At 39.4% G+C, this 22,392-nt stretch overlaps 2 protein-coding genes across 2 annotated transcripts; both read left to right on the forward strand.

The window, feature by feature from the left end:
* The first annotated feature begins 2,999 nt into the window (after positions 1-2,999).
* Positions 3,000-7,140, forward strand: LOC145086894 (rho GTPase-activating protein 5-like). The gene is made up of 5 exons (XM_079024743.1): positions 3,000-3,676; positions 4,065-4,185; positions 4,976-5,095; positions 5,265-5,495; positions 6,591-7,140. The coding sequence occupies exons 1-5, from the start codon at positions 3,258-3,260 to the stop codon at positions 6,987-6,989; spliced, it is 1,290 nt and encodes a 429-aa protein (XP_078880869.1). The 5' UTR covers positions 3,000-3,257; the 3' UTR covers positions 6,990-7,140.
* A 1,016-nt stretch (positions 7,141-8,156) lies between these two features.
* Positions 8,157-8,810, forward strand: LOC145089621 (uncharacterized). Its single transcript, XM_079028037.1, has one exon. It carries the CDS (start codon positions 8,157-8,159, stop codon positions 8,808-8,810), a length of 654 nt encoding a protein of 217 aa, XP_078884163.1.
* The last annotated feature ends 13,582 nt before the right edge of the window (positions 8,811-22,392 follow it).

Genomic DNA, 22,392 nt, shown 5'->3' on the forward strand with positions numbered 1-22,392 from the left:
GAGAATTATAACATCCGGAATTTCAGGTATTATATTTATTCGTTGAATTTCAAGTTTTGTGGAAGAACTCGGCGAGTTGATGCGTAGACTCGCCGAGTAGAGACGCGAATCATTATCCGGGTGGATAGCTGGACTCGGCGAGTCTCCCCCAAGGACTCGGCGAGTCCATGCTGTTTAATGAAACCCTAATTCCTCGGGTTTGGGGCCTATTTAAGGGGCCTTATGGCCGTCATTTGCGGCTACCAGACCCCAGAGAGAAACCCTAAGTGAGCTAGAGCGTTTGTGAGAGGAAAGGAGTCATTTCTTGATCATTGTTAGTGTTTTTGCAAATAGAAGAGGACCAAGACAAGAGGAGGCTGAAGAGGGTGCTAATCCAGTGATTCCAGGGCTCAGAGACTTCATTTTGAGGTATTCATTCGACCCTTCTTCAGTTTATGGTGTAATTCTTAGAGTTAGGTATTTTTAGCCCCTTTAGAGGATGGTTATATGGAGTAATTGGTCCCCTCTCGTGTTGGTGCTGTAGATCTGGACCCAAAGAGGTTCAGAGACCCTTTTCCCTTGAGCTTTATGAGTGTTAATGGGGGTTATGAGCTTTGGATGTCATTTTAGAGGTCATATCTTCAAATAAGGCCTTTGAGCCTTTGCATGAGCACCAAGATGTTAGCTTTACGTGATTATAATGCTTTGGGAAGTTGGATCTACGGTTTAGAGGAGCGGATCTGACCTCAGGAGGTCAGTTTAGCTTGAGCATGGCATGAACTCGCCGAGTCCAATAGCCGACTCGGCGAGTAGGACGAGGGTTTTCCCGATAATCACACAGTTGGTGACTCACTGAGTTGGGGAGTGACTCGGTGAGTCAGAGGGAATCTAGAGGACAGAGTGCACGATGGTACTCGTCGAGTCAGGAGTCGGACTCGGCGAGTTGGGTCGGGACATTTCACAGATTGTGATTTGTGTTGATTTGCAGAGTTGAGGATTGACTCAGTAAGTCGAAGGAGGACTAGGAGAGTGAAGAAAACGTGTGGACTCGCCGAGTCATAATTGTGCACTCGGCGAGTTTGGTCAAGGTTGACCGTTGACTTCGTTGACTTTTAGGGTTAGTCAATGATTGGACCTTAGAGTTATCGAAAGGGTAGGATAGTATTTTACCCTTCCTAGAGGATGTATAGAGAGAGAGAGATTAGCCTAGCCCTGAGGGTTGTATTAATTAGAGTATTTATTTCATGTGATTAGGCAGGGGCTAGACCAGAGTTTACCGAGTCAGAGATTTACTAAGATATCCGAGGTGAGTCTTCTCACTATACTTTACCTTGAGTAGGTAATCAGAGTTATGTGATACATTGTTTGTATGCTATATATGTGTTATGTGTTGCACTGCATTATTCTATGTGATTTATGTTGTGCATGTGTACAGAGTTAGAACCAGAAGGTTCACAGAGATAGAACCTGAGGGTTCACAGAGTTTGGGTGCACGGACCCACATAGTTATAGCCTCGAGTGGCTAATATGTGTTATATATGGTATTTTGGGGAACTCACTAAGCTTTGTGCTTACAGTGTTTCGTGTTATGTGTTTCAGGTACTAGTGAGGATCGCGGAAAGGCACCGACTTGATCAGTACACACACGAGATATTTATGTTATGAGATCTTCGGATTGATATATGTTATGAATTGAGTTTTAAACAACGATGCTTTATAAATAATGAATGAATTATGTTTTTATCAAATGCGAAAAATTATTTTGAAATTTACAGTGTTACATTGTGGGTAGTTGGTAGTATAGTAATGGATGGACCAAGTTGACATTATTATAAATAGATAGGATTCTATTTATATTGAGTTGTCAGACGGCAAATATGGAAATGTTTCCATAATGGGAGTTGGATATTAAGAATCTATGTAGATTAGAAACTTTTATGCAAGAAGGATGTTCAAAGGAATGTACTTTGAATGTGTACTTTGTAATATCATTGGCAAAGTCTTTGTGACTTTTGTGCTGTGACATTACAAAAGGGTCATTGCATGAAATGTTAGAATCTAACATATTCTAATAGTGGCAAGAATTTGGTATTCTTACACTTGTGATAAGGATTGAGAATTGTGAAATGGGCATCATTGGAAATGTGTTCAACCGATCTATTTCACAAAGTAAAGACCATAGATAAACATAGTGTGCATGCTTGGAGCATGGGATGACTATTGTTTCAATTCAAGTGTGCATCATTGGAAATGTGTTGTATCAACAACTAATAACAAAAAACACAATATTTGAATGTCCGATTAGAAAATGCATAAAAAGAGCAAAAAAAAGTGTCTCAAATGAAAAAAACATGCACCATAACATGTCATAACGTGCCATAGCACACCCTATCTCGCTTTTCCACGCTTCACGTCTAACAACAACATTATGAGGCTTTTCGTAACGACAAAGTCGCGTCTCACGCCATGACACACCTTTTAGAACACCGATCCCACGTAAAATATCATGATAAAAACCTAAAGAAATCATTCATAAGTACTAAATGAGTAAAAAAACAAAAATGACTTATTTTGAAACAAAAAGAATATTAAGGAGTAAATGTGTACAAAAATAATAAGGACAAAATGTGTACAAAATGAGAAATATATTATCCTATTAAGTCATTTTTCTCGGCTAACCTAAAGTAACCGGTCATAAGGACTGAAAATGTACAATTTAAGAAGTTAAAGAGGTAAATGTAAACGAAAAAAAACTCAGTGACTAAATATGTAAAAATCAAATAAATATTATACAAAGAATTTATTGAAATATGTACAAATCAAATGAATATTATGCAAAGAATTTATTGAAGCTGATCTAAAAGATGATCTAAGTTCCAATTCAACAAAATGACAATGATGCAAATAATTTATAATCAAACCAAACTTTTGAAATATCAAATAAGATTGGGATATGTAAATCAAAATATAATGGAGAAATTTAAAATATAATATTTTGATTAAATAAAAAAAAGGAAAAAACTTCCTCATTTCTCTTTGGAGTTTAGACGCTCCATCCAAAAAGCATAAAAAAATCTCCCACTTCATGAATCATGATGCTCACGTTCTATTAATCAATCCACAATTCCCTCCCAATTTTCCATTTCCCCCAAATCAAAATCTGCCCTCAAATCATTTCGTTAATCCCACCACCAAAGGCCAAATCAACCAATATTATTTTACTCAAAAATCTCTACAAATCCAAACAGACAAAACCCACCTTCTTGTTTTCTACAGCCATGACAGAGGTCCTCCATTCTCCATCTTCATCTTCTTCTTCTTTGCAAACCCACCATGACACTGCATTGTTTCAGTATGTAAATCAAGAATCGGAAGAATCAGTAGACAGGGTTTCTAGGGTTACCGATTGCCATGAAGATGACGACGAAGACGATGAATTGAATGTTCGAAGAGAAAGGGATAATCAACAGCTGTCGTTATTGGCACTTTTGTTTACCCTATTCAGGAAATCTTTCTGGGTTGCTGCTTCTTGCAAGACCACAGTTACAGAAGAGCAGCAAGATCTTTCTGCTATGGAGATTGGATGGCCCACTAATGTGCGCCATGTAGCGCATGTTACCTTCGATCGGTTCAATGGGTTCTTGGGTCTTCCTGTTGAGTTTGAACCTGAAGTTCCCAGAAGAGCCCCTAGTGCAAGGTACATTTCAAATTTACAATCCTGAAATTCACGTTTTTTAATGTTTTTACTTGATTATTCTTGTTTGTTGAAGTCATTAGCACTTGTTAATTCTTCTCCATTCTCTTTAAAAGTGTTCTTGTTGTTGTAATTCATTTAAAACAGTCGAGTAAAAGAGAGTCTTATATCAAACCTAATAACCATTATATGCAAATTTTCATTAATTCTTGCATCTTTTTTTCCATATGTGCCTATAATCAAGAAAATAGACTTTTATCACATAACCAAATCTATATTCCAATTTCAAGGCTTTACTCTTACTCCTATGATCTATAGCCCTATCAAAAACCATTTTGAGTTCTCCAATCGCATTTTGACAACTGTTTTTTTTCTTCTTCTTTATTTATAGTGCTACAGTGTTTGGTGTTTCCACTGAATCAATGCAGTTATCACACGACTTCAGAGGCAACAGTATTCCAACAATCCTCTTGCTCATGCAGCATCGCTTGTATAGTCAGGGTGGCTTACAGGTATGCCAAATTTTTTTTTTTTTTATTTATTTATTTATTTATTTATTTTTTTTTGTATCACAAAATAATAAACATTACCTATGAAAATCAAAGTAGCTAAGAAGCTTAGGTAGTTAGGTCTTGTTTCTTTCTTTTTCCTCTTTTTTCTTGTTTCATCATGCCAATTTTACACATTTACCCTTGTCCCTTTTTTGTCATTTGACATGATAATCAGAAGTTGTTAAACAATGAAAACAAACTATCAGCTGATTGCAATTTGGTATCATATAAACTTATTCAAACACTTTTTCTTCCTCATAAGCTAATAATCACAATTATGAAAAAGCACAAGTTGTCTTAAATAAGCAAATATAAAGAAGCAACACCATAGTCTTGTTAACATTAAATCCAAGAAATATCAATACACTTCCATTTCAGTTTCTTTCTATTACAACAATATACATTCAAATTTTTTTTATCTTATGGTATTTTACATTGAAAAATTCACCCAATTGTAACATTGTACTTTCATTTTTTTTTCTTATTAGGACACTATATTTTGAAATAATCCACCTAATTATAGCTTTTTATTTGTATGATATTGGGTTATGAATCTCATAAAAGACCTTATATGTTGTGTTTTTTCTGGATTAAACCTCATCGTTATCTTTTTCATGAAAAAAGATAAAAGACCTTACGTTTTTTCATTTTTTCCGAAAAAAACCTTCAACTTTGTTTTATTTCCGGAAAAACCCCTCAACCTTGTAAATGTTTCCAACTAAACCCTCAACTTTCTATGCTATATTTTCAGGCTGAAGGTGTTTTTAGAATCAATGCAGAGAATAGTCAAGAAGAACATTTGAGGAATCAGTTGAATAGTGGAGTGGTTCCAAATGGTATTGATGTACATTGTTTGGCAGGTCTTATTAAGGTATATATGATATATGAGGAATTAAAAATGATATTATTTTGGATTGAAGTGTGTTTGTTTGGTATGATGGAATGGAATCACATATTCCATTCCTATTCCGTAATCTTCGATTCCATTCCGTTCCGTCTTTGATTACTACATTTTTTTTTAATGTGGTTTTGATTTTCAGGCATGGTTTAGAGAGCTACCGAGGGGAGTGTTGGACCCACTTTCACCTGAGCGGGTAATGCAGTGTGAGTCGGAGGAAGATTGTGCTGCCCTGGTCAGGCTCCTACCCCTGACCGAAGCTGCCCTACTTGATTGGGCAGTTAATCTCATGGCTGATGTTGTCCAACAACAACATTTTAACAAAATGAATGCTCACAACATCGCCATGGTTTTTGCACCCAACATGACACAGGTATATATTATTATTATTATATTCCATTTGTAAATTAAAAATATTCAAAATGGTTGACTTTGACTTAATTTCATGAAAATGTTTGACTTTACATTTGTTTTCTGGGTTGTTATCTTAAAAGACCTTATATATTGTTTTTTATTTTTCCAGAAAAGCCTCATCGTTTTATATTTCTTTCCGAAAAAAGACCCTCAAACTTTTTTTGTTCGGAAAAAACACTTATGTTTAACAAGTTTTTTTATGGGGTTAATATCGTAAAAGATCTTATATATTGTTATTTTTTCGGATTAAACCTCAACTTTATTTATTTATTTTATTTTTGAAAAAGACCTTGCATTTTCCCATTTTTTCCAATTTGACCCTTTTAGCAATTTTTTTCAGAAAAAACTTGTCAAACGTGAGGGGTTTTTTCGGAAACGATTAAAAGGTTGAGGGTATTTTCGAAAAAAAAGTAAAAAATTGAGGGTTTTTTCCGGAAAAAGTACAATTTCGTTTTCATGAAAAAAGTAAAGTTGAGGTTTAATCCAAGAAAAAAACCCAATATATGAGGTCTTGTATGATATCAACTCTTTATTATGATAAAAACTACTAAAAGGGTCAAGTTCAAAAATGCAAGGTCTTTTTCAGGATTAACCTCAACTTTCTTTTATTACTGAAAAGACCTTGCATTTTTTTTTTGATCCGGATCTTTTAGTCATTTTTTTCTAAAAACTTGTAAAATGTGTGGGTTTTTTCTGAAAATATTAAAAAAGTTGAGGTTTTTTCGGAAACAGTTAGAAGGCTGAGGTTTTTTTTGGGAAAAAAAAAGACAAAGTTGAGGGGTTTTTTTTTTGGAAAAAATGAAAAAATACAAGGTTATTTTCAAGAAAAAAAATAAAGCTGAGGTTAAATTAAATAAAAAAACAGTTTTTTTTTTTGTTTTTAATGAGATTAATCCTGATAAAACCTACTAAAATGGTCAAATAAAAAAAATGGAAAAATACAAGGTGTTTTTTCAAGAAAAAAAATTGAAGTTCGAGATTTAAATCGAAAAAAAAAAAACAAAATATATTAAGGTCTTTTACGATATTAACCCTGGTTTTGATTTTGTGACAGATGGCAGATCCACTAACAGCTTTGATGTATGCAGTCCAAGTAATGAAGTTTTTAAAAACCCTCGTCACAAAAACCCTCCGTCAAAGACAAGATTCACTTCTGGAACCCTCTGCAAGTCCGCCAGATGAGAACGACCACCACCACCACCACCACGGGCCGCCATGTCTCCGCCACAGCCGCGGTGGAAGTGAAGAGGGAGAAAAGGAGGTGGATTCTAGCGGCTCTGATTCTGTTTTGTTGGATAATGTAACGGATGATGATCATCTCAGCTGCTCAACCTCCACTGAAGAATCTTATGGAACTGGGTTTTGTGAAACTCCGGTGGCGGAGAAGAGCAAAGGGATTGTGAATCTGAGCTCGATAACCGCGTTGATGGAGAGGATTGAGACGTGGCGGTGATCGGAGAGTGGTGGTGGTTGGAGGAGGTGGAGGATGGTGGGTGTAAGTAGTAAGTAGTAGTGATTGTGTTTTAGGGTTTGTATGAACTTCTTTGTGGATTTTTTTTTTTTTTTTTTTTTTTTTATCAATTTAAATTCAATCATTTCGTTTGTTTGTTTGTTTTTTTTTTTTTTTTTTTTTTTTTTTTTTTTTTTTTTTTTTTTTGTGTAATTTGAAGTAATTCTCTTATATTCTTTGTCAATTTATACGTTGTGTTATTATATAACAAATCGTAAATTTATCATACAATATGTTCTTAAGGTTAAATGTAAGAAACAATAATCTAATTTCATTTATTTGTATGTTATGATATCTTAGTTTTGTTTATTTCTATTACAATGTTATACTTTTGACTTTTTTTAAGGTATTATAATATGAAAAATTTATGTGATTATGTCATTGTACTTGTTAACTTTTTTCTTTGTTATGATATTACATTTTTGAAAAATCTACCTAATTTATTATTGCAATTTCATTTTTTTTTCCTAATTAGAACATTAGATTTGGAAAAACATCAAAATAAAATAAGACTACTTAAAATTATTTTGTATTTAATAACATTGATATAAATACAAAGCAATTTTCGACTTTGTTACAACTTATAACATTGTATTTTGAAAATTGTGTCTATTTATAGCGATATCTAAATATAGAAATAAAAATAGGATGCTAAAAACAAATATAGTACATCGATATTTCTTGTATTTAAGCCTTCTTTACGCTTTTGTTACTTTTGTCGAGAGTCAAGACATTCACGTGGTGAACAATATATTGACTTTGGTAAGATTGAAATAATAAAGTATATTAAAAGGATGAATTTTAAAGAAATCTTGACCACTAATTTATATCCACATCACCATAACAATTGACCACTCATCCATTAATTGTTTCTTCAACTGTCAAACACATGATCACCTATTTGATAGCACCCCCTCCCTCCTCACCTTGTGGACCTTGACCTAATCAACTACCCCTACCCACCCCACCCCACCCCACTCCTCATCATGTTAACCTTGTATCTAGGAGGCTTTATCTGTGTTCCCACTTGTTTTGTGTATTTGTGTTGTTCATCACACAATCATCATCTCTAAAAGGATAATAAAAAAAAAAAAAACAGTACCTGAAAATATGGCTGCCTGTGGAAGCCTTCAACATATCTTTGATAAGCCATCGCCATTAGAGACCCCAAAAGCTTCCATTGATGATTCATGGAAACGCATCAATCCCAATAAAGCCATTGACGATATGTTCAGTGAGCTTCATTTCAATGAGAAAAACGATTTACGTCCATCCACCAACCATTATCAATGCACGAGTGTTGGCATGAATTCAGAAAGCTTATCCATGTGCACCGAAGGCCTTGGTTTTGAAAGCTTTGATGACGTGGTTGAAGATATGAAAGAAAAACAAGATGTTCATATTGATCATCAACGTAAACAACAACAACAGGAGGAAAGAACGACAAAGCATGCAGTATCAGAGATGTTATCAGGTGATCAGTCGAAGAGGTCGAGGATAAAAGGAATGGAATTCCCTCCACCAATTTCTTCTATTGGAATCAGTGGGAAGCCATGGGTGTACCTTGAATCTTTTCGTAGCAATGGAAGGTTTATTCTTAAGGAGGTAAAGATCCCGACTCAAGAACTCTTGCATGCATGTCGAGAAGATGGAAGATTGAAGTTGCAGTTTATTCAGTCTGATGGTGAAGCATTAAATGAAGAAGACGATGATGAAGAGAGAAAAAATGGAGGTGAAGTCGGTAACAATGGTGATGGTACATGATCAAATGAGATTAGAGGAGATCAGTCGCCATATAGATGGGAAGTGTTTAATTTCTTTGTGAATAATCATTTGTTTTTTTTGCATGAATTAAGTATAATCATCTGTTGAGTAGTGTTTATGATGTAAATTTCAAGCATTTTCATGATTCTAGAAGTAATAAAACTTTGTCGTAGGTTCGAGAAGGATGTGTGTTCGTATTTTTGGTGGAGCAAAAGTTTATGTTATAAATTTATGTGGGTAAAGGTTCCAAAAGTTCCTTCTTTGATCTAACATACGTAGAAAAGTAAACCATTGGTCGACTTCACCATCGGTCTTGGAGAACGCTTTAGGGCTTAGGCTTCTATACTTTATCCTCAATGAATATAAACAATCATCTAAAAAATAACTAATTACACCAAAAAACAGAGAATTTATATGGTTACACTAGCTATGACAGAGATTGTATGGCTACATAAGAATAGTACCAAAATAGCGAAACCCGAACGATTATAAAATATCTAACAAAATAGCAATGTCTTGTTATGGGGTAACCCTTTAAAAAAGCTTCAACACTTGATATTTTTTGAATGACTTCCACACGTGATTATAAAGTGTTTTCACACGTGATTATAAAATAGCAAAACCCGAACGATTATAAAATATCTAACAAAATAGCAATGTATTGTTATGGGGTAACCCTTTAAAAAAGCTTCCACACGTGATTTTTTTAATGACTTCCACATGTGATTATAAAGTGTTTTCTAAGGCTCAAAATCAAAGCAAGATGCTTTGATAAAACACTTAACAAAAATCACTAAACTTGGAACTCTAAAATTTGATCTCTCAGATTGCTCTAAACATTACCCCATTATCATCGCCCTAAATGTTCTCTCTTTTATAGGGTAGCACTCCTGGTGCTACTTCTTAAATTTTTCAGCATTATAAGATAATTTTTGGTAAATTTTCTCGGTGTAATATATATTTTCTGGAGTGCTATTTCCCAAAATCACATGTGCTACACCTTGACATTTTCCTTATTCCTCCACTGTTTATAGGAAAAGAAAGCTAACCTTAAAACATTCAAAATTAGGAGAATCGAATTTGAACCCAAAACCTCGACAGTGGGGATGATAAGAGTCTTTTTTAACAGTTGGATAATAATTAGAAGCCAGTATCATTAAGTTAGTAAAAATCATCAACGCACCCGAGACCCCCAATCTAAGAGGCAGAGCCTCTACCAAGTGGTCTAGTCCCACAGTGACGGGTGATAAGAGGTAGTGATTGGATTGGTTTGCTTAAAGTGCCCTAGAAATCCAACAAAGCTTCTAAAGCAAAGTTTCTCCGACATAACGATCGGATTGGTCGAAGGCTTGACTAGTTGATTGGATCGGTCATTTAACTGGTCATTTGTGGAAGAAACAACTATCATATTTCAACATTCCACCTCAACTGAAACTAGTTAACAAAACGAGTTCCTCTAAGTATAATATCCAACACAACTGAGTTCAGCCACCAAGCAAATTACACCATTTTGCTTGCAAATAAAACATAATATAATGGTAAAAAATGGATCGATCCATGAGGAAATGGTTGTATTCAATTACCAATGTAATCCAATTGAACAAGTGAAATAAAATTAAACAAGTAAAATTAAACTTAGGGGTTGTGATTTGTTTGAAAACTAAAAGACTTGAAAAATTAAAATGCTTGCAATTAAGCAAGATGGTGAGATGCTCGGATATTAGAGAGAACTGATCAACCAAGACAATTCAACATAATGAATACTTGTTTGTCTATCATTAGGATTCAATATGCAAGCTTATCATTCAACCTAATGGTTATAACAATCATGAAACATGATATGTCAAAATTCCTCAAGGATAGTATGGAGTTTGGGGAAACCCACAACACACCTTATTAATCAAAATCAAGGATTCAATTGAAGCAATTGAACCCAATAAAATTGATTAGCCTTAAGAATGAAGGAATTCCCAATTCTCGGAGGATGTCAATGCTTACACATCCATAAAGTAATCATGATCCATAAGCTAGAGATGATCTCTACAATCATAAGCCCTTGTTCTAAGCAAATTCAGTGATTCATTGTTAAATCAAAGAAAGATTCCAACAATTGTTCATCAAGTACCAAACTCATGATCAAAGTATTAAATTATCATAAGAATTATGAACTAAGAGTCATAAACATGAGATAAATGATAACCAAACATAAATCCTTCAAAACTCACAAATATCCATGGGTTTTAGCCCAAGTCAACCAAAATAAAGTAACTAGCCACTCATTGCAACAAGACAATGATCATAAAAGTGTTTTAACATCAAGGATTTAGCAAATACAAGAAGAATGAGATTAGGAATGCTTCTTGCTCTCCAAAATCGATCTAAGGGCTACAAGACCTAACCCCAAGGTAAATGATGGGTCAAATGACCAAAATGCTCCTGGGAAGTCAGCTGCGTGGGTGAGCACGCAGGGTTGCACGGGTGGAGACCTTACCCTCACAAAAGATGCTGGAATGCTATTGGCTCATTCTTCCACTACTCGACCCCACTACCTTATATTCTATTGGTCCCCTTCATACCTCACATCATTCAAATATGGACTAATCATCTTCAAGCATCAAAATGGATAGTGCAAGCTCATCTTCAAGAGTCCATGATCCATCCAAGTCTTCAACACATTAAGCCCAATTCTTCCAAAATGAATACACAAAGCCCAATAAATCCTCGAAAGCTCACAAAGCCCAACAACTCAACAACACGATAATCCGCAACCACAACGAGACTCCAAAAAACTGCAAAACACCTTATGCAAAAGAGAAAGCATCCGATGCGATCCAAAATACAGAAAGGATAAAATATGCAATGCAAAAGCAACAAAAAAGACTAAAAATGCTAAAATAAACTACACAAAAGAAGTAAATAAAAAAAATTATCAAATCACCCAAAGATTAAACCTTACTTGTCCTCAAGTAAGAACAAGAATAAAATGAGCTCGGGATGAGCTAAGCTAAAAAATAAAAAGAAAGGTTATACTAGAACTTAGTTAAATTCAGTCAACATGGTGTAACATCCTGTTCCCAGGTATATTAATTTATGATGTAACTTCTTTAATTATGCAAGGTGACTCGACGATTTGGTGCTTAGACTCGTCGAGTCTGGTCGCGACTGGATGATGTGGTTAATGAGGGGACTCGACGAGTCAGGGGAGCGACTCGCCGAGTCAGAGCTGAAGGAAGAAACCCTAATTTCTCAGGTTTGGGACCTATTTAAAGGCCCTTATGGCCTTCATTTGCGGCTACCAGTTCATAGAGAGAAACCCCAGAGTGTGTGAACGTTTTGAGAGAGAAAGGAAGCCATTCTTGACCTTTGTGGTGTTGTTTAGCAACAAGAAGGAGGTCCTAGCCAAGAGGGAGAAAATAAGGTTGCTATTCTGTGGATTTGGGGCTAAGATCATCACATTTGAGGTACCATTTCGATCCATCTTCTGATTTATGAAGTATATATGGATTTAGGGTTTCATATGCTCTTTGTGGGGATGAATTGATGTCCAAATAGTCCTTTATGGTGATGAGGCTTTGGATCGGATCCATAGAGGTCCAGAGAGCCTTACTCATCAAGCTTTATAAAGAGAAATGGAGGTCATGACCTTGGGTTAAGGAAATTGGGGCTAAATCATCATATATGGTCATTTAGACGTTGCATGTGCATCAAGATAGAGACTTTACGTGATTCTTGAGCTTGGGAAGGTTAGATCTAAGGATTAGAGGAATATATCTGACCTCAGGAGGTCATCTCTGTTGAGCATGACATGAACTCGCCGAGTCCCAAGAACAGACTCGACGAGTAGGGTGAGGGTTCCCCGTAGATCACTCATTTGGTAACTTGCCGAGTTGGGGGAATGACTCGGTGAGTCAGGGGGAATTGGAGGACTTGAGTTCAAGGCGGAACTCGCCGAGTTCATCATGGGACTCGACGAGTTGAGTCGGGGTGGCCCCGCGATTCATGCCAGGTGTGACTCGTCGAGCAAGGAAAAGGCTCGATGTGTCAAGCGAGACTAGAGAGACAGTGTACACGTGTAGACTCACCGAGTCATCCAAGTGAACTCGACGAGTCGAGTCAAAGTTTGACCGTTGACTTTTTTTGACTTTTAGGGTTTGGTCAACAATGGGGTCTTTGAGTCAAGAGAGGGATAAAATGGTCTTTTACCCTTCTGAGGGTGCCAAGAGAGGGTTGAGTCTAGTCTCAAGAATTATATTTATGAGAGTATTTACTTTATGTGATTAGGCGGAGGCTAGATCATATTTCTACGGAGTCAGAGGTTTACCGAGACATCTGAGGTGAGTCTTCTCACTATACTTTACCTAGAGTGGTAATAGAGTTATGTGACAGTGTATTTTAGAGTTATGTGCCAGTGTATTTATATGCTATTTATGTGTTATTATGATATGTGATATGCATGATTCAGAGTTTCCAGAGATAGGACCAGTGGGTCCATAGAGTCAGGACCTTTGGGTCCATAGAGTTAGGGCCAGAGGGCCCACAGAGAGTTGGAACTGGAGGGTCCCACTGAGACACACTGACCAGAGGGTCAACAGAGTTATAGACTTGAGTCGCTAATATGTGTTAGAGTGGTATTTTGGGGAACTCACTAAGCTTTTATGCTTACAGTGTTATGTGTAATGTGTTTCAGGTACCAGTGATGATCGCGGGAAGGCGCCGACATGATCTGTACACACATTAGGCAGAGTTTATTATGAATTGATCTTGGGATTTGTAATGAGATAATGTTGATACATTGTTTTCTTGAAAGTAATTATGAATGAATTTATATGGTTTTACAAAGTGAAAAATTGTTTTAATTTTTACGGTATTACAAGTTGGTATCAGAGCCTTGGTTTGAGGGATTCGGATGCATCTTCGGGCGTATCTGAACTCAAGCTGAGGATTTGAGGAAAATTTTGAAAATAAAGTAAAAAGTTTTGAAAAGAGTTTTGAGACAAACAGAGCAGAGCCGTGTGTACGATCAGCCAGCGCCCGAACGGTGATTGCCCAAAATACCCTTACAATAAGTGTTATCAGATATTATATGTTATGCTATATGATGAATTATGATATGCATGCTAGAGTAGACTAGGTATTCTTATTAGGACTAGAGTGGCCTGATATATGATGCCTTAATCTAGGGGTTTTGCTGCTAGAAATGCTTGAGAGTGTTTAGATAGCAGCGAGGTGCTTATGAGAGATCAGCTAGTGAGTAGCACATGATTAGAGAGAGTAGAGTACTTAGGATTTGGGACTCTGGGAGGAGGAATTGGGATGAATGCTGATGCGGTATGGACGGTAGTATTGGGCCCGTACTACTGAAGATACCGGGTCAGTGCGCAGTCCAAGTAAGAATCCCTAGAGTACTAAGGAACAAGTAGGGTGGAGTTATCGAGTGTGATTATACTCGAGTGAGTCCCTAATATTCTTATGTTGTATTTCAGAGGGAGATCATGGTAGGGACACACCACACACCAGAGAGCAGTGGTACGAGCGATGCAGAAATCCGTAGGATCATTCATGAGGAGGTGGCTGCGGCCATCAAGGCAGAGATACCAGAGATGTTCGGGTCTATCAAGACCACCCTGATTGAGAAATTTGATGAGAGATACGCTGCTCTTTCTGAGACTGCTGTTGTTGCGGCCACTGCAGCTATAGCTGCGACGAGGCCGCAGGGTGGTGATGCGTTGCTGTTCCGAGAATTCAGCAACACGAAACCACCGGAGTTCGAGGGGACCCAGGACCCGATTGCAGCGATGAGGTGGATATCAGACATAGAGGGGTGTTTCTTTACTTGCTCATCTCCAGAGCATTTGAGAGTCCGGTTCGCGTTGAACCAGCTTCGCTTGGGAGCGAAGGACTGGTGGAAGTTTGTGACGGCACACTATACGCCTGCTGAGCTTACTGCAGTGAACTGGGAGAGGTTCACTACTATGTTCCGAGATGAGTACGTTCCCCAGGTGGAGAGAGAGAGAGAGGTTGGCACATGAGTTTCTGAACCTCAAGCAGGGTACCGAGTCTGTTACAGTGATTACTCGAATGATTCCATGAGAGGGCGATGTTTTGCCCAGTGCACGTGTCCTCCGAGCAGACACGTATGAGCCGATATCTGAGTGTGTTGAGGAGGGATATACGAGAGTTCGTAGCGAACTTGACGTACCGGACATTTGTTGAGCTTCAGGAAAATGCTCGGAAGAGGGAGATAGAGCTGGAGACCCAGGCTAGGGAGGAGGCTGAGTCTCAGGGGAGGGATCGGCGACCGGCACAGTCCCAGCCGGCAGCCAAGCGGGCCAACCCCGCTGATTCGAGATCTGGGAGTCAGAGGGGCCACACTTGTGGCAAGTGCGGCAAGAGCCACGATGGGGTGTGCAGAGCAGGGTCTTGCTACAAATGTGGCAAGGAGGGGCATATGGCCAAGGATTGCCCCAAGGGATTTGCAGTATGTTTTCACTGCAACCAGACCGGACACCGGAAGGCAGAGTGTCCACAGTTGCGAGGGACAGCACATGGAGCATCTCAGGGATCTACACCTGCTGTAGTGAGAGCTACAGATAGTCGGCCCGCAAAGGCCGAGGCACTGAAGGCACGAGGGAGAGCCTTCCAGTTGACCACGGAAGAGGTCCGCGCAGCGCCCGATGTCGTGGCTGGTATGTATTCTTTCATGTATTTATTTTTATGTTGAGATCTTGTGCTTATATTATGATATGCGTAGGTACTTTTCTTGTGAGTTCTGTACCTGCCTTAGTGTTATTTGACTCGGGTGTGAGTCGGTCTTTTGTATCTTTGGCTTTTAGCCAGCACATCAGTATTACTCGAGAGGCGTTGAGTCGACCTCTGAGAGTTTCCATAGCTGATGAGAGAGCAGTGTATGCCACAGAGGTGATTCGAGGTTGTATACTCGAGATTTTTAGAGTGGAGTTTCCGATTGACTTAGTTCCTATCGCGATGGGAGATGTCTGTGTCATCGTGGGCATGGACTGGTTGAGCAGATTTGGAGCGGTTATCGACTGCGAGCGACAACTAGTGACCATACGAGACCCTAATGGGGGAGTTCTTACGGTGTACGGCGAGGGTACACGTTCTGGATCGGCATTTTGTTCAGCCGCTAGAGCGAGACAGAGTCTACAGCAGGGCTGTAAGGGATTTGTAGCGTATGTGATGGATACGAGGGTATATTCAAAGAGACCGAGGTCAGTTGATGAGGTTCCGATAGTGCGTGAGTTCCCAGATGTATTTCCGGAGGAGTTGCTGGGTGTGCCTCCCGAGAGGCAGGTAGAGTTCCATATCGATTTGGTTCTAGGGGCTGCGCCTATCGCCAAGGCGCCTGCAGAGATGCAGGAGTTATCATCGCAGCTTCAGGAGCTGTTGGGGAAGGGGTTTATTCGGCTGAGCAGCTCACCGTGGGGAGCGCCTATCCTGTTTGTCAAGAAAAAGGATGGTTCACACCGGATGTGCATTGATTACCGGGAGTTGAACAAGTTGATGGTCAAGAACCGTTACCCGTTGCCGAGGATCGACGGTTTGTTCGATCAGTTACAGGGAGCATCTTGGTTCTCGAAGATCGATTTGAGGTCTGGATATCATCAGTAGGAATGGCAATGGGGCGGGTTCGGGGCGGGGCATGGATTCCCAAACCCGCCCTGATAACTTTCGGGTATCTTATCGGGGCGCCCCATTGGGTTTCGGGTTTCCCCGTCGGGTTTCGGGTATCTTATCGGGTTTACAACAATTGATAACGAAATCTTTATTCTCTTTTAGGGTACCCCAATGTCTTATAAAATATACATGTTCTAGCAACTCTTTTAAATTAAAAACATGATGCATCACTTTAATAAAATAAAATGGACATTATATTAAAAATTATTTGATTTAAGTTTTGTTTAATACGTCAAAACACATAAAAATGATCATTAACACCAGATTGTTAATAACTAAAAAAATTGTCCACAATAAGTATTTTATCTTTGAAGGCGTACAATTAACAGCAAAAATTTTTGAACATTATATATATATATATATATATATATATATATATATATATATATATATATATATATATATATATATATATATATATATAATCGGGGCGGGGCGGGTCGGGGCGAGGATAACCCACTCCCTGCCCCGAACCCGATAAAAAACCCGATAACGACCAGTTACCCGACCCGAAATGATCGGGTTTCCAGAAGACAGCATTCAGGGCTCGTTACGGGCATTACGAGTTCGTGGTGATGCCTTTCGGGCTCACCAATGCACCGACGGTGTTCATGGACCTCATGAACAGAGTGTGCAGGCCGATGTTGGATCGCTTGGTAATCGTGTTCATCGACGACATATTGGTGTATTCGAGATCCAGAGAGCAGCATGAGGAGAATTTGAGGGAGATCCTCAGAGTTTTAAGATCAGAGAGGCTTTATGCCAAATTCTCCAAGTGTGATTTCTGGTTACGAGAGGTCCAGTTCCTAGGGCACCTCGTTAATCAGAAAGGGATATTGGTCGATCCAACCAAGATCGAGGCAGTGATGAGTTGGGAGGTGCCGAGATCCCCAACCGAGATCAGGAGTTTCTTAGGATTGGCAGGCTATTACCGGAGATTTATCAGGGATTTCTCCAAGATCGTCGTGCCACTCACCAAGTTGACCCGGAAGGGTGTTGCTTTTTCATGGGGCCCAGAGCAGTAGGCCTCCTTCGAGATACTTCACCAGAGACTATGCGAAGCCCAGATGTTATCCCTTCCGGAGGGGATGGAGGACTTCGTAGTGTATTGTGACGCGTCGATATCAGGGTTGGGAGCGGTGCTTATGCAGAGGGGGCATGTGATAGCATCTGCATCGAGGCAGCTGAAACCTCATGAGTCGAGGTATCCCACCCACGATCTGGAGTTGGGGGCAGTGGTGTTCGCCCTCAAGATCTGGCGTCATTATTTGTATGGGAGGAGGTGTCGGACTCCCAATTTCTGGGGAGAGGTAAGGAAACATGTGATGGGTAGTACAGAGATTGTGCTTCAGATGATCGAGTAGATTCAGCAGGTCAGACAAAGGTTACTGACGGCCCAGAGCCGTCAGAAGAGTTATGCAGATAGACGACGGTCAGAGCTCGAGTTCCAGATCGGTGACTTCGTACTCCTGAAGGTATCTCCTTGGAAAGGAGTGATCCGATTCAGGAAGAGGGGCAAGCTGGGACCCCGTTATATTGGTCCATTCAGAGTGGTTGCGAGGGTAGGCAGGGTAGCCTACCGGTTGGAGCTACCTGCAGAGTTGGGTCAGATTTATGACACCTTCCACGTATCGCAGCTGATGAAGTGTGTGGCCGATGAGTCGGCAGTGGTGCCATTAGAGGATATTCAGGTGGATGCGAGCCTTAACTATGTTGAGAGGCCGATTGCGATTCGGGATAGGAGGATAAAGATTTTGAGGAACAAGGAGGTGTCGTTAGTTCATATCCAGTGGCAACATCGGAAGGGGTCCGAGCTGACTTGGGAGCCGGAGTTAGAGATGCGTGAGCAGTATCCAGAGTTATTTGCTGAGTGAGACTTCGAGGACGAAGTTTGATTTTAGTGGGGGAGAATTGTAAAATCCTGTTCCCATGTATATTAATTTATGTTGTAATTTCTCTAATTATGCAAGGTGACTCGACGAGTTGGTGCTTAGACTCGTCGAGTCTGGTCGCGACTGGATGATGTGGTTAATGAGGGGACTCGACGAGTCAGGGGAGCGACTCGCCGAGTCAGAGCTGACGGAAGAAACCCTAATTTCTCGGGTTTGGGACCTATTTAAAGGCCCTTATGGCCTTCATTTGTGGCTACCAGTTCATAGAGAGAAACCCCAGAGTGTGTGAACGTTTTGAGAGAGAAAGGAAGCCATTCTTGACCTTTGTGGTGTTGTTTAGCAAGAAGAAGGAGGTCCTATCCAAGAGGGAGCAAATAAGGTTGCTATTCTGTGGATTTGGGGCTAAGATCATCACCTTTGAGGTACCATTTCGATCTATCTTCTGATTTATGAAGTATATATGGATTTAGGGTTTCATATGCTCTTTGTGGGGATGAATTGATGTCCAAATAGTCCTTTCTGGTGATGAGGCTTTGGATCTGGATCCATAGAGGTCCAGAGAGCCTTACTCATCAAGCTTTATAAAGAGAAATGGAGGTCATGACCTTGGGTTAAGGAAATTGGGGCTAAATCATCATATATGGTCATTTAGACGTTGCATGTGCATCAAGATAGAGACTTTACGTGATTCTTGAGCTTGGGAAGGTTAGATCTAAGGATTAGAGGAATATATCTGACCTCAGGAGGTCATCTCTGTTGAGCATGACATGAACTCGCCGAGTCCCAAGAACAGACTCGACGAGTAGGGTGAGGGTTCCCCGTAGATCACTCATTTGGTAACTTGCCGAGTTGGGGGAATGACTCGGTGAGTCAGGGGGAATTGGAGGACTTGAGTTCAAGGCGGAACTCGCCGAGTTCATCATGGGACTCGACGAGTTGAGTCGGGGTGGCCCCGCGATTCATGCCAGGTGTGACTCGTCGAGCAAGGAAAAGGCTCGATGTGTCAAGCGAGACTAGAGAGACAGTGTACACGTGTAGACTCACCGAGTCATCCAAGTGAACTCGACGAGTCGAGTCAAAGTTTGACCGTTGACTTTTTTTGACTTTTAGGGTTTGGTCAACAATGGGGTCTTTGAGTCAAGAGAGGGATAAAATGGTCTTTTACCCTTCTGAGGGTGCCAAGAGAGGGTTGAGTCTAGTCTCAAGAATTATATTTATGAGAGTATTTACTTTATGTGATTAGGCGGAGGCTAGATCATATTTCTACGGAGTCAGAGGTTTACCGAGACATCTGAGGTGAGTCTTCTCACTATACTTTACCTAGAGTGGTAATAGAGTTATGTGACAGTGTATTTTAGAGTTATGTGCCAGTGTATTTATATGCTATTTATGTGTTATTATGATATGTGATATGCATGATTCAGAGTTTCCAGAGATAGGACCAGTGGGTCCATAGAGTCAGGACCTTTGGGTCCATAGAGTTAGGGCCAGAGGGCCCACAGAGAGTTGGAACTGGAGGGTCCCACTGAGACACACTGACCAGAGGGTCAACAGAGTTATAGACTTGAGTCGCTAATATGTGTTAGAGTGGTATTTTGGGGAACTCACTAAGCTTTTATGCTTACAGTGTTATGTGTAATGTGTTTCAGGTACCAGTGATGATCGCGGGAAGGCGCCGACATGATCTGTACACACATTAGGCAGAGTTTATTATGAATTGATCTTGGGATTTGTAATGAGATAATGTTGATACATTGTTTTCTTGAAAGTAATTATGAATGAATTTATATGGTTTTACAAAGTGAAAAATTGTTTTAATTTTTACGGTATTACACATGGTCAGAGTCGGTCTCATATTAACCTTACGCATCTTCCAAATGCTTCCCACTTTAGAGCCATAAACCACATTATCGAACAACTTGAAGGGCGAATTGACCCTGTCTGAATGTGGTACCCATTAGAGTGTACAAAACAAAGGAAATCGGGGATGCACCGAGTAAGGGCACTCTACATCAATGCAGGCCATAATGTATGAAGGAAATATGCCTCCATACACGATGATTCCTACATTGGACATGCTAAAGTGTATCCTAATGAAATAGGGTTTCCAGGGCAAACATCGAGCTTCAAGGGTTTTCCTTTCTACTATACTTTACATTCTACCATCTCGCCGTCATAACCTTTTCTCATCAAAATCAAAAAGGAAAAAAATACAACTCAATCTAAGAAATAGACACAATATATCCTAAATCTTCATCAAAATTCCATCTAATAAGAGCCTTCAAACTCTAGTTTCGTGTAAGTATCTTCGAAAATAATTTAAAGTAGGGGTATTAACATAAAAGTCCCTAAGGTTTTCAAATTTGTGCGGTTTTGTCCCTGTAGCGAATTTGGGTGTGGTAATGCCTAATATTAGGACTAATTGTGTCAAAATCGCCATTTACCACTTACCCCGGTTACACTACCTACCCACCGTCCCTTTCTTCCCCATACCTCCTCTCCAACCTTCTTCTTCTTCTATTCTGAATCAAACCTCAATGAACTGAACGGAACACCTTTCTTCCCCATACCTCCACCCCCCGTATTTCCCCCAAGCACCGCCCAGAAACCCAACTCGTATTGTCGCCCCTGATTGTTCATCACCATCATCTCCTCCACCTCTCTACTCTCTAAAATGTGAATCAGAGCAAAAAATATGCAAATTTTGGTTTAGGTTTTATTTGGGTTTAATTTCGGGTTTCTGCACTTGTGTTTTGGTTTGTGTATTTGTATTGCTACGGTTTTGATTTCATCTATGATTTATGAGTTTAATTTATGGGTATTATATTTGGGTTTGAGCACCCACTGCATCAATCTGGGCACTGAGTTTAGATATGGGCAATAAGGAAAATTGGTGGTGGACAATGGTAGCAATGATACATCTCACAAGTGGTTGTCGTTTGTGGGATACGAAGGGACAAACTTGTTCATGGGAATGGATTCCTTGAGGCCAAATGGAGAGTGTTACCGGGAATTTTATTGAGTTGTCGATTGGTGCTGGTTGCTGGCGGTAAACAGTAGTGGTTGACGGCAGTTGATGGTGGTGATTAATTGTGGTGGGGCGGTGATGATGAAGGTGATGAATAGTTTGGTGACGCTAACAGGTGTGGGGTGACCTGCTAACCTGCTATATGGCAAATATGAACAAAAATGTACAAATGTTTGGCATTATCACACCTAAATTCTCCATAGGGACAAAACCCCACAAATGACTTTAATGTCAATAACCCTTTAAAGTATTACAAAGGCATCAAAAATTACCTATAATGATGCCAATCGTTTGTTCCAAAAGTAGTATGTATACCTAGGGGTGACAATTGTGTCTAGTTTGGGTTGGCGGGATTGGAACATCAACCCGTACACGACCTGTCAACCTGTTTATTTATACGGGTTTGCAAGTCAGATTCAGATTCATGGGTCAGACACAACAACTAATGATGTTGCTATCACAAGGCCATAAAGATGAATCATCTTGTCTCTCAAATATGTCTATGATCATTATAAGTGGATAAAATTGGATAAAATGATGATGTAAAAATAAAAGCAAGAAGCATTTTTAACCTCTGTCATGACTGCAACAATCGTGGGATCAAGTCCACGCCAAATAATAAAAATAAAAAGTTTTATTTTCTCTTTAAATTCATTTATCATGTAGTGCGAAAATGTTTGTATCCATATATAGTATCAGTGTCACCTTCAATAATGAATGAGCCACCAATCACCAAAGCTGCATACAATATATTTCCACGTGGCTGTGTAGCGTACATGTATCAACAAGCTTCCATTTTGTGTTAAATGAGAGACAAATAGAGGTTAAAGTAGCTAAATATAATTTGCACAAAGTACCTGTGAACTCCATAAATTTTCAACTCCATTTACAATTGTGGCACCATAGGGCTGTGGTAACATTTATAATTTTTTTTATCTTAAAATCATAAACGGGTGACGGGTCAACC

Source organism: Lactuca serriola, chromosome 2, assembly GCF_051521515.1.
Source record: "Lactuca serriola cultivar US96UC23 chromosome 2, Lser_US96UC23_V15, whole genome shotgun sequence".
NCBI classification, from domain to species: domain Eukaryota; kingdom Viridiplantae; phylum Streptophyta; class Magnoliopsida; order Asterales; family Asteraceae; genus Lactuca; species Lactuca serriola.

Excerpts from the sequence above, each read along its gene's own strand:
- LOC145086894 (XM_079024743.1), top strand. The coding sequence starts at position 3,258 with ATGACAGAGGTCCTCCATTCTCCATCTTCATCTTCTTCTTCTTTGCAA. Across the intron at positions 3,677-4,064 it reads AGAAGAGCCCCTAGTGCAAG|TGCTACAGTGTTTGGTGTTT; the intron begins GTACATTTCAAA and ends CTTTATTTATAG. Across the intron at positions 5,496-6,590 it reads TTGCACCCAACATGACACAG|ATGGCAGATCCACTAACAGC; the intron begins GTATATATTATT and ends ATTTTGTGACAG.
- LOC145089621 (XM_079028037.1), top strand. The coding sequence starts at position 8,157 with ATGGCTGCCTGTGGAAGCCTTCAACATATCTTTGATAAGCCATCGCCA.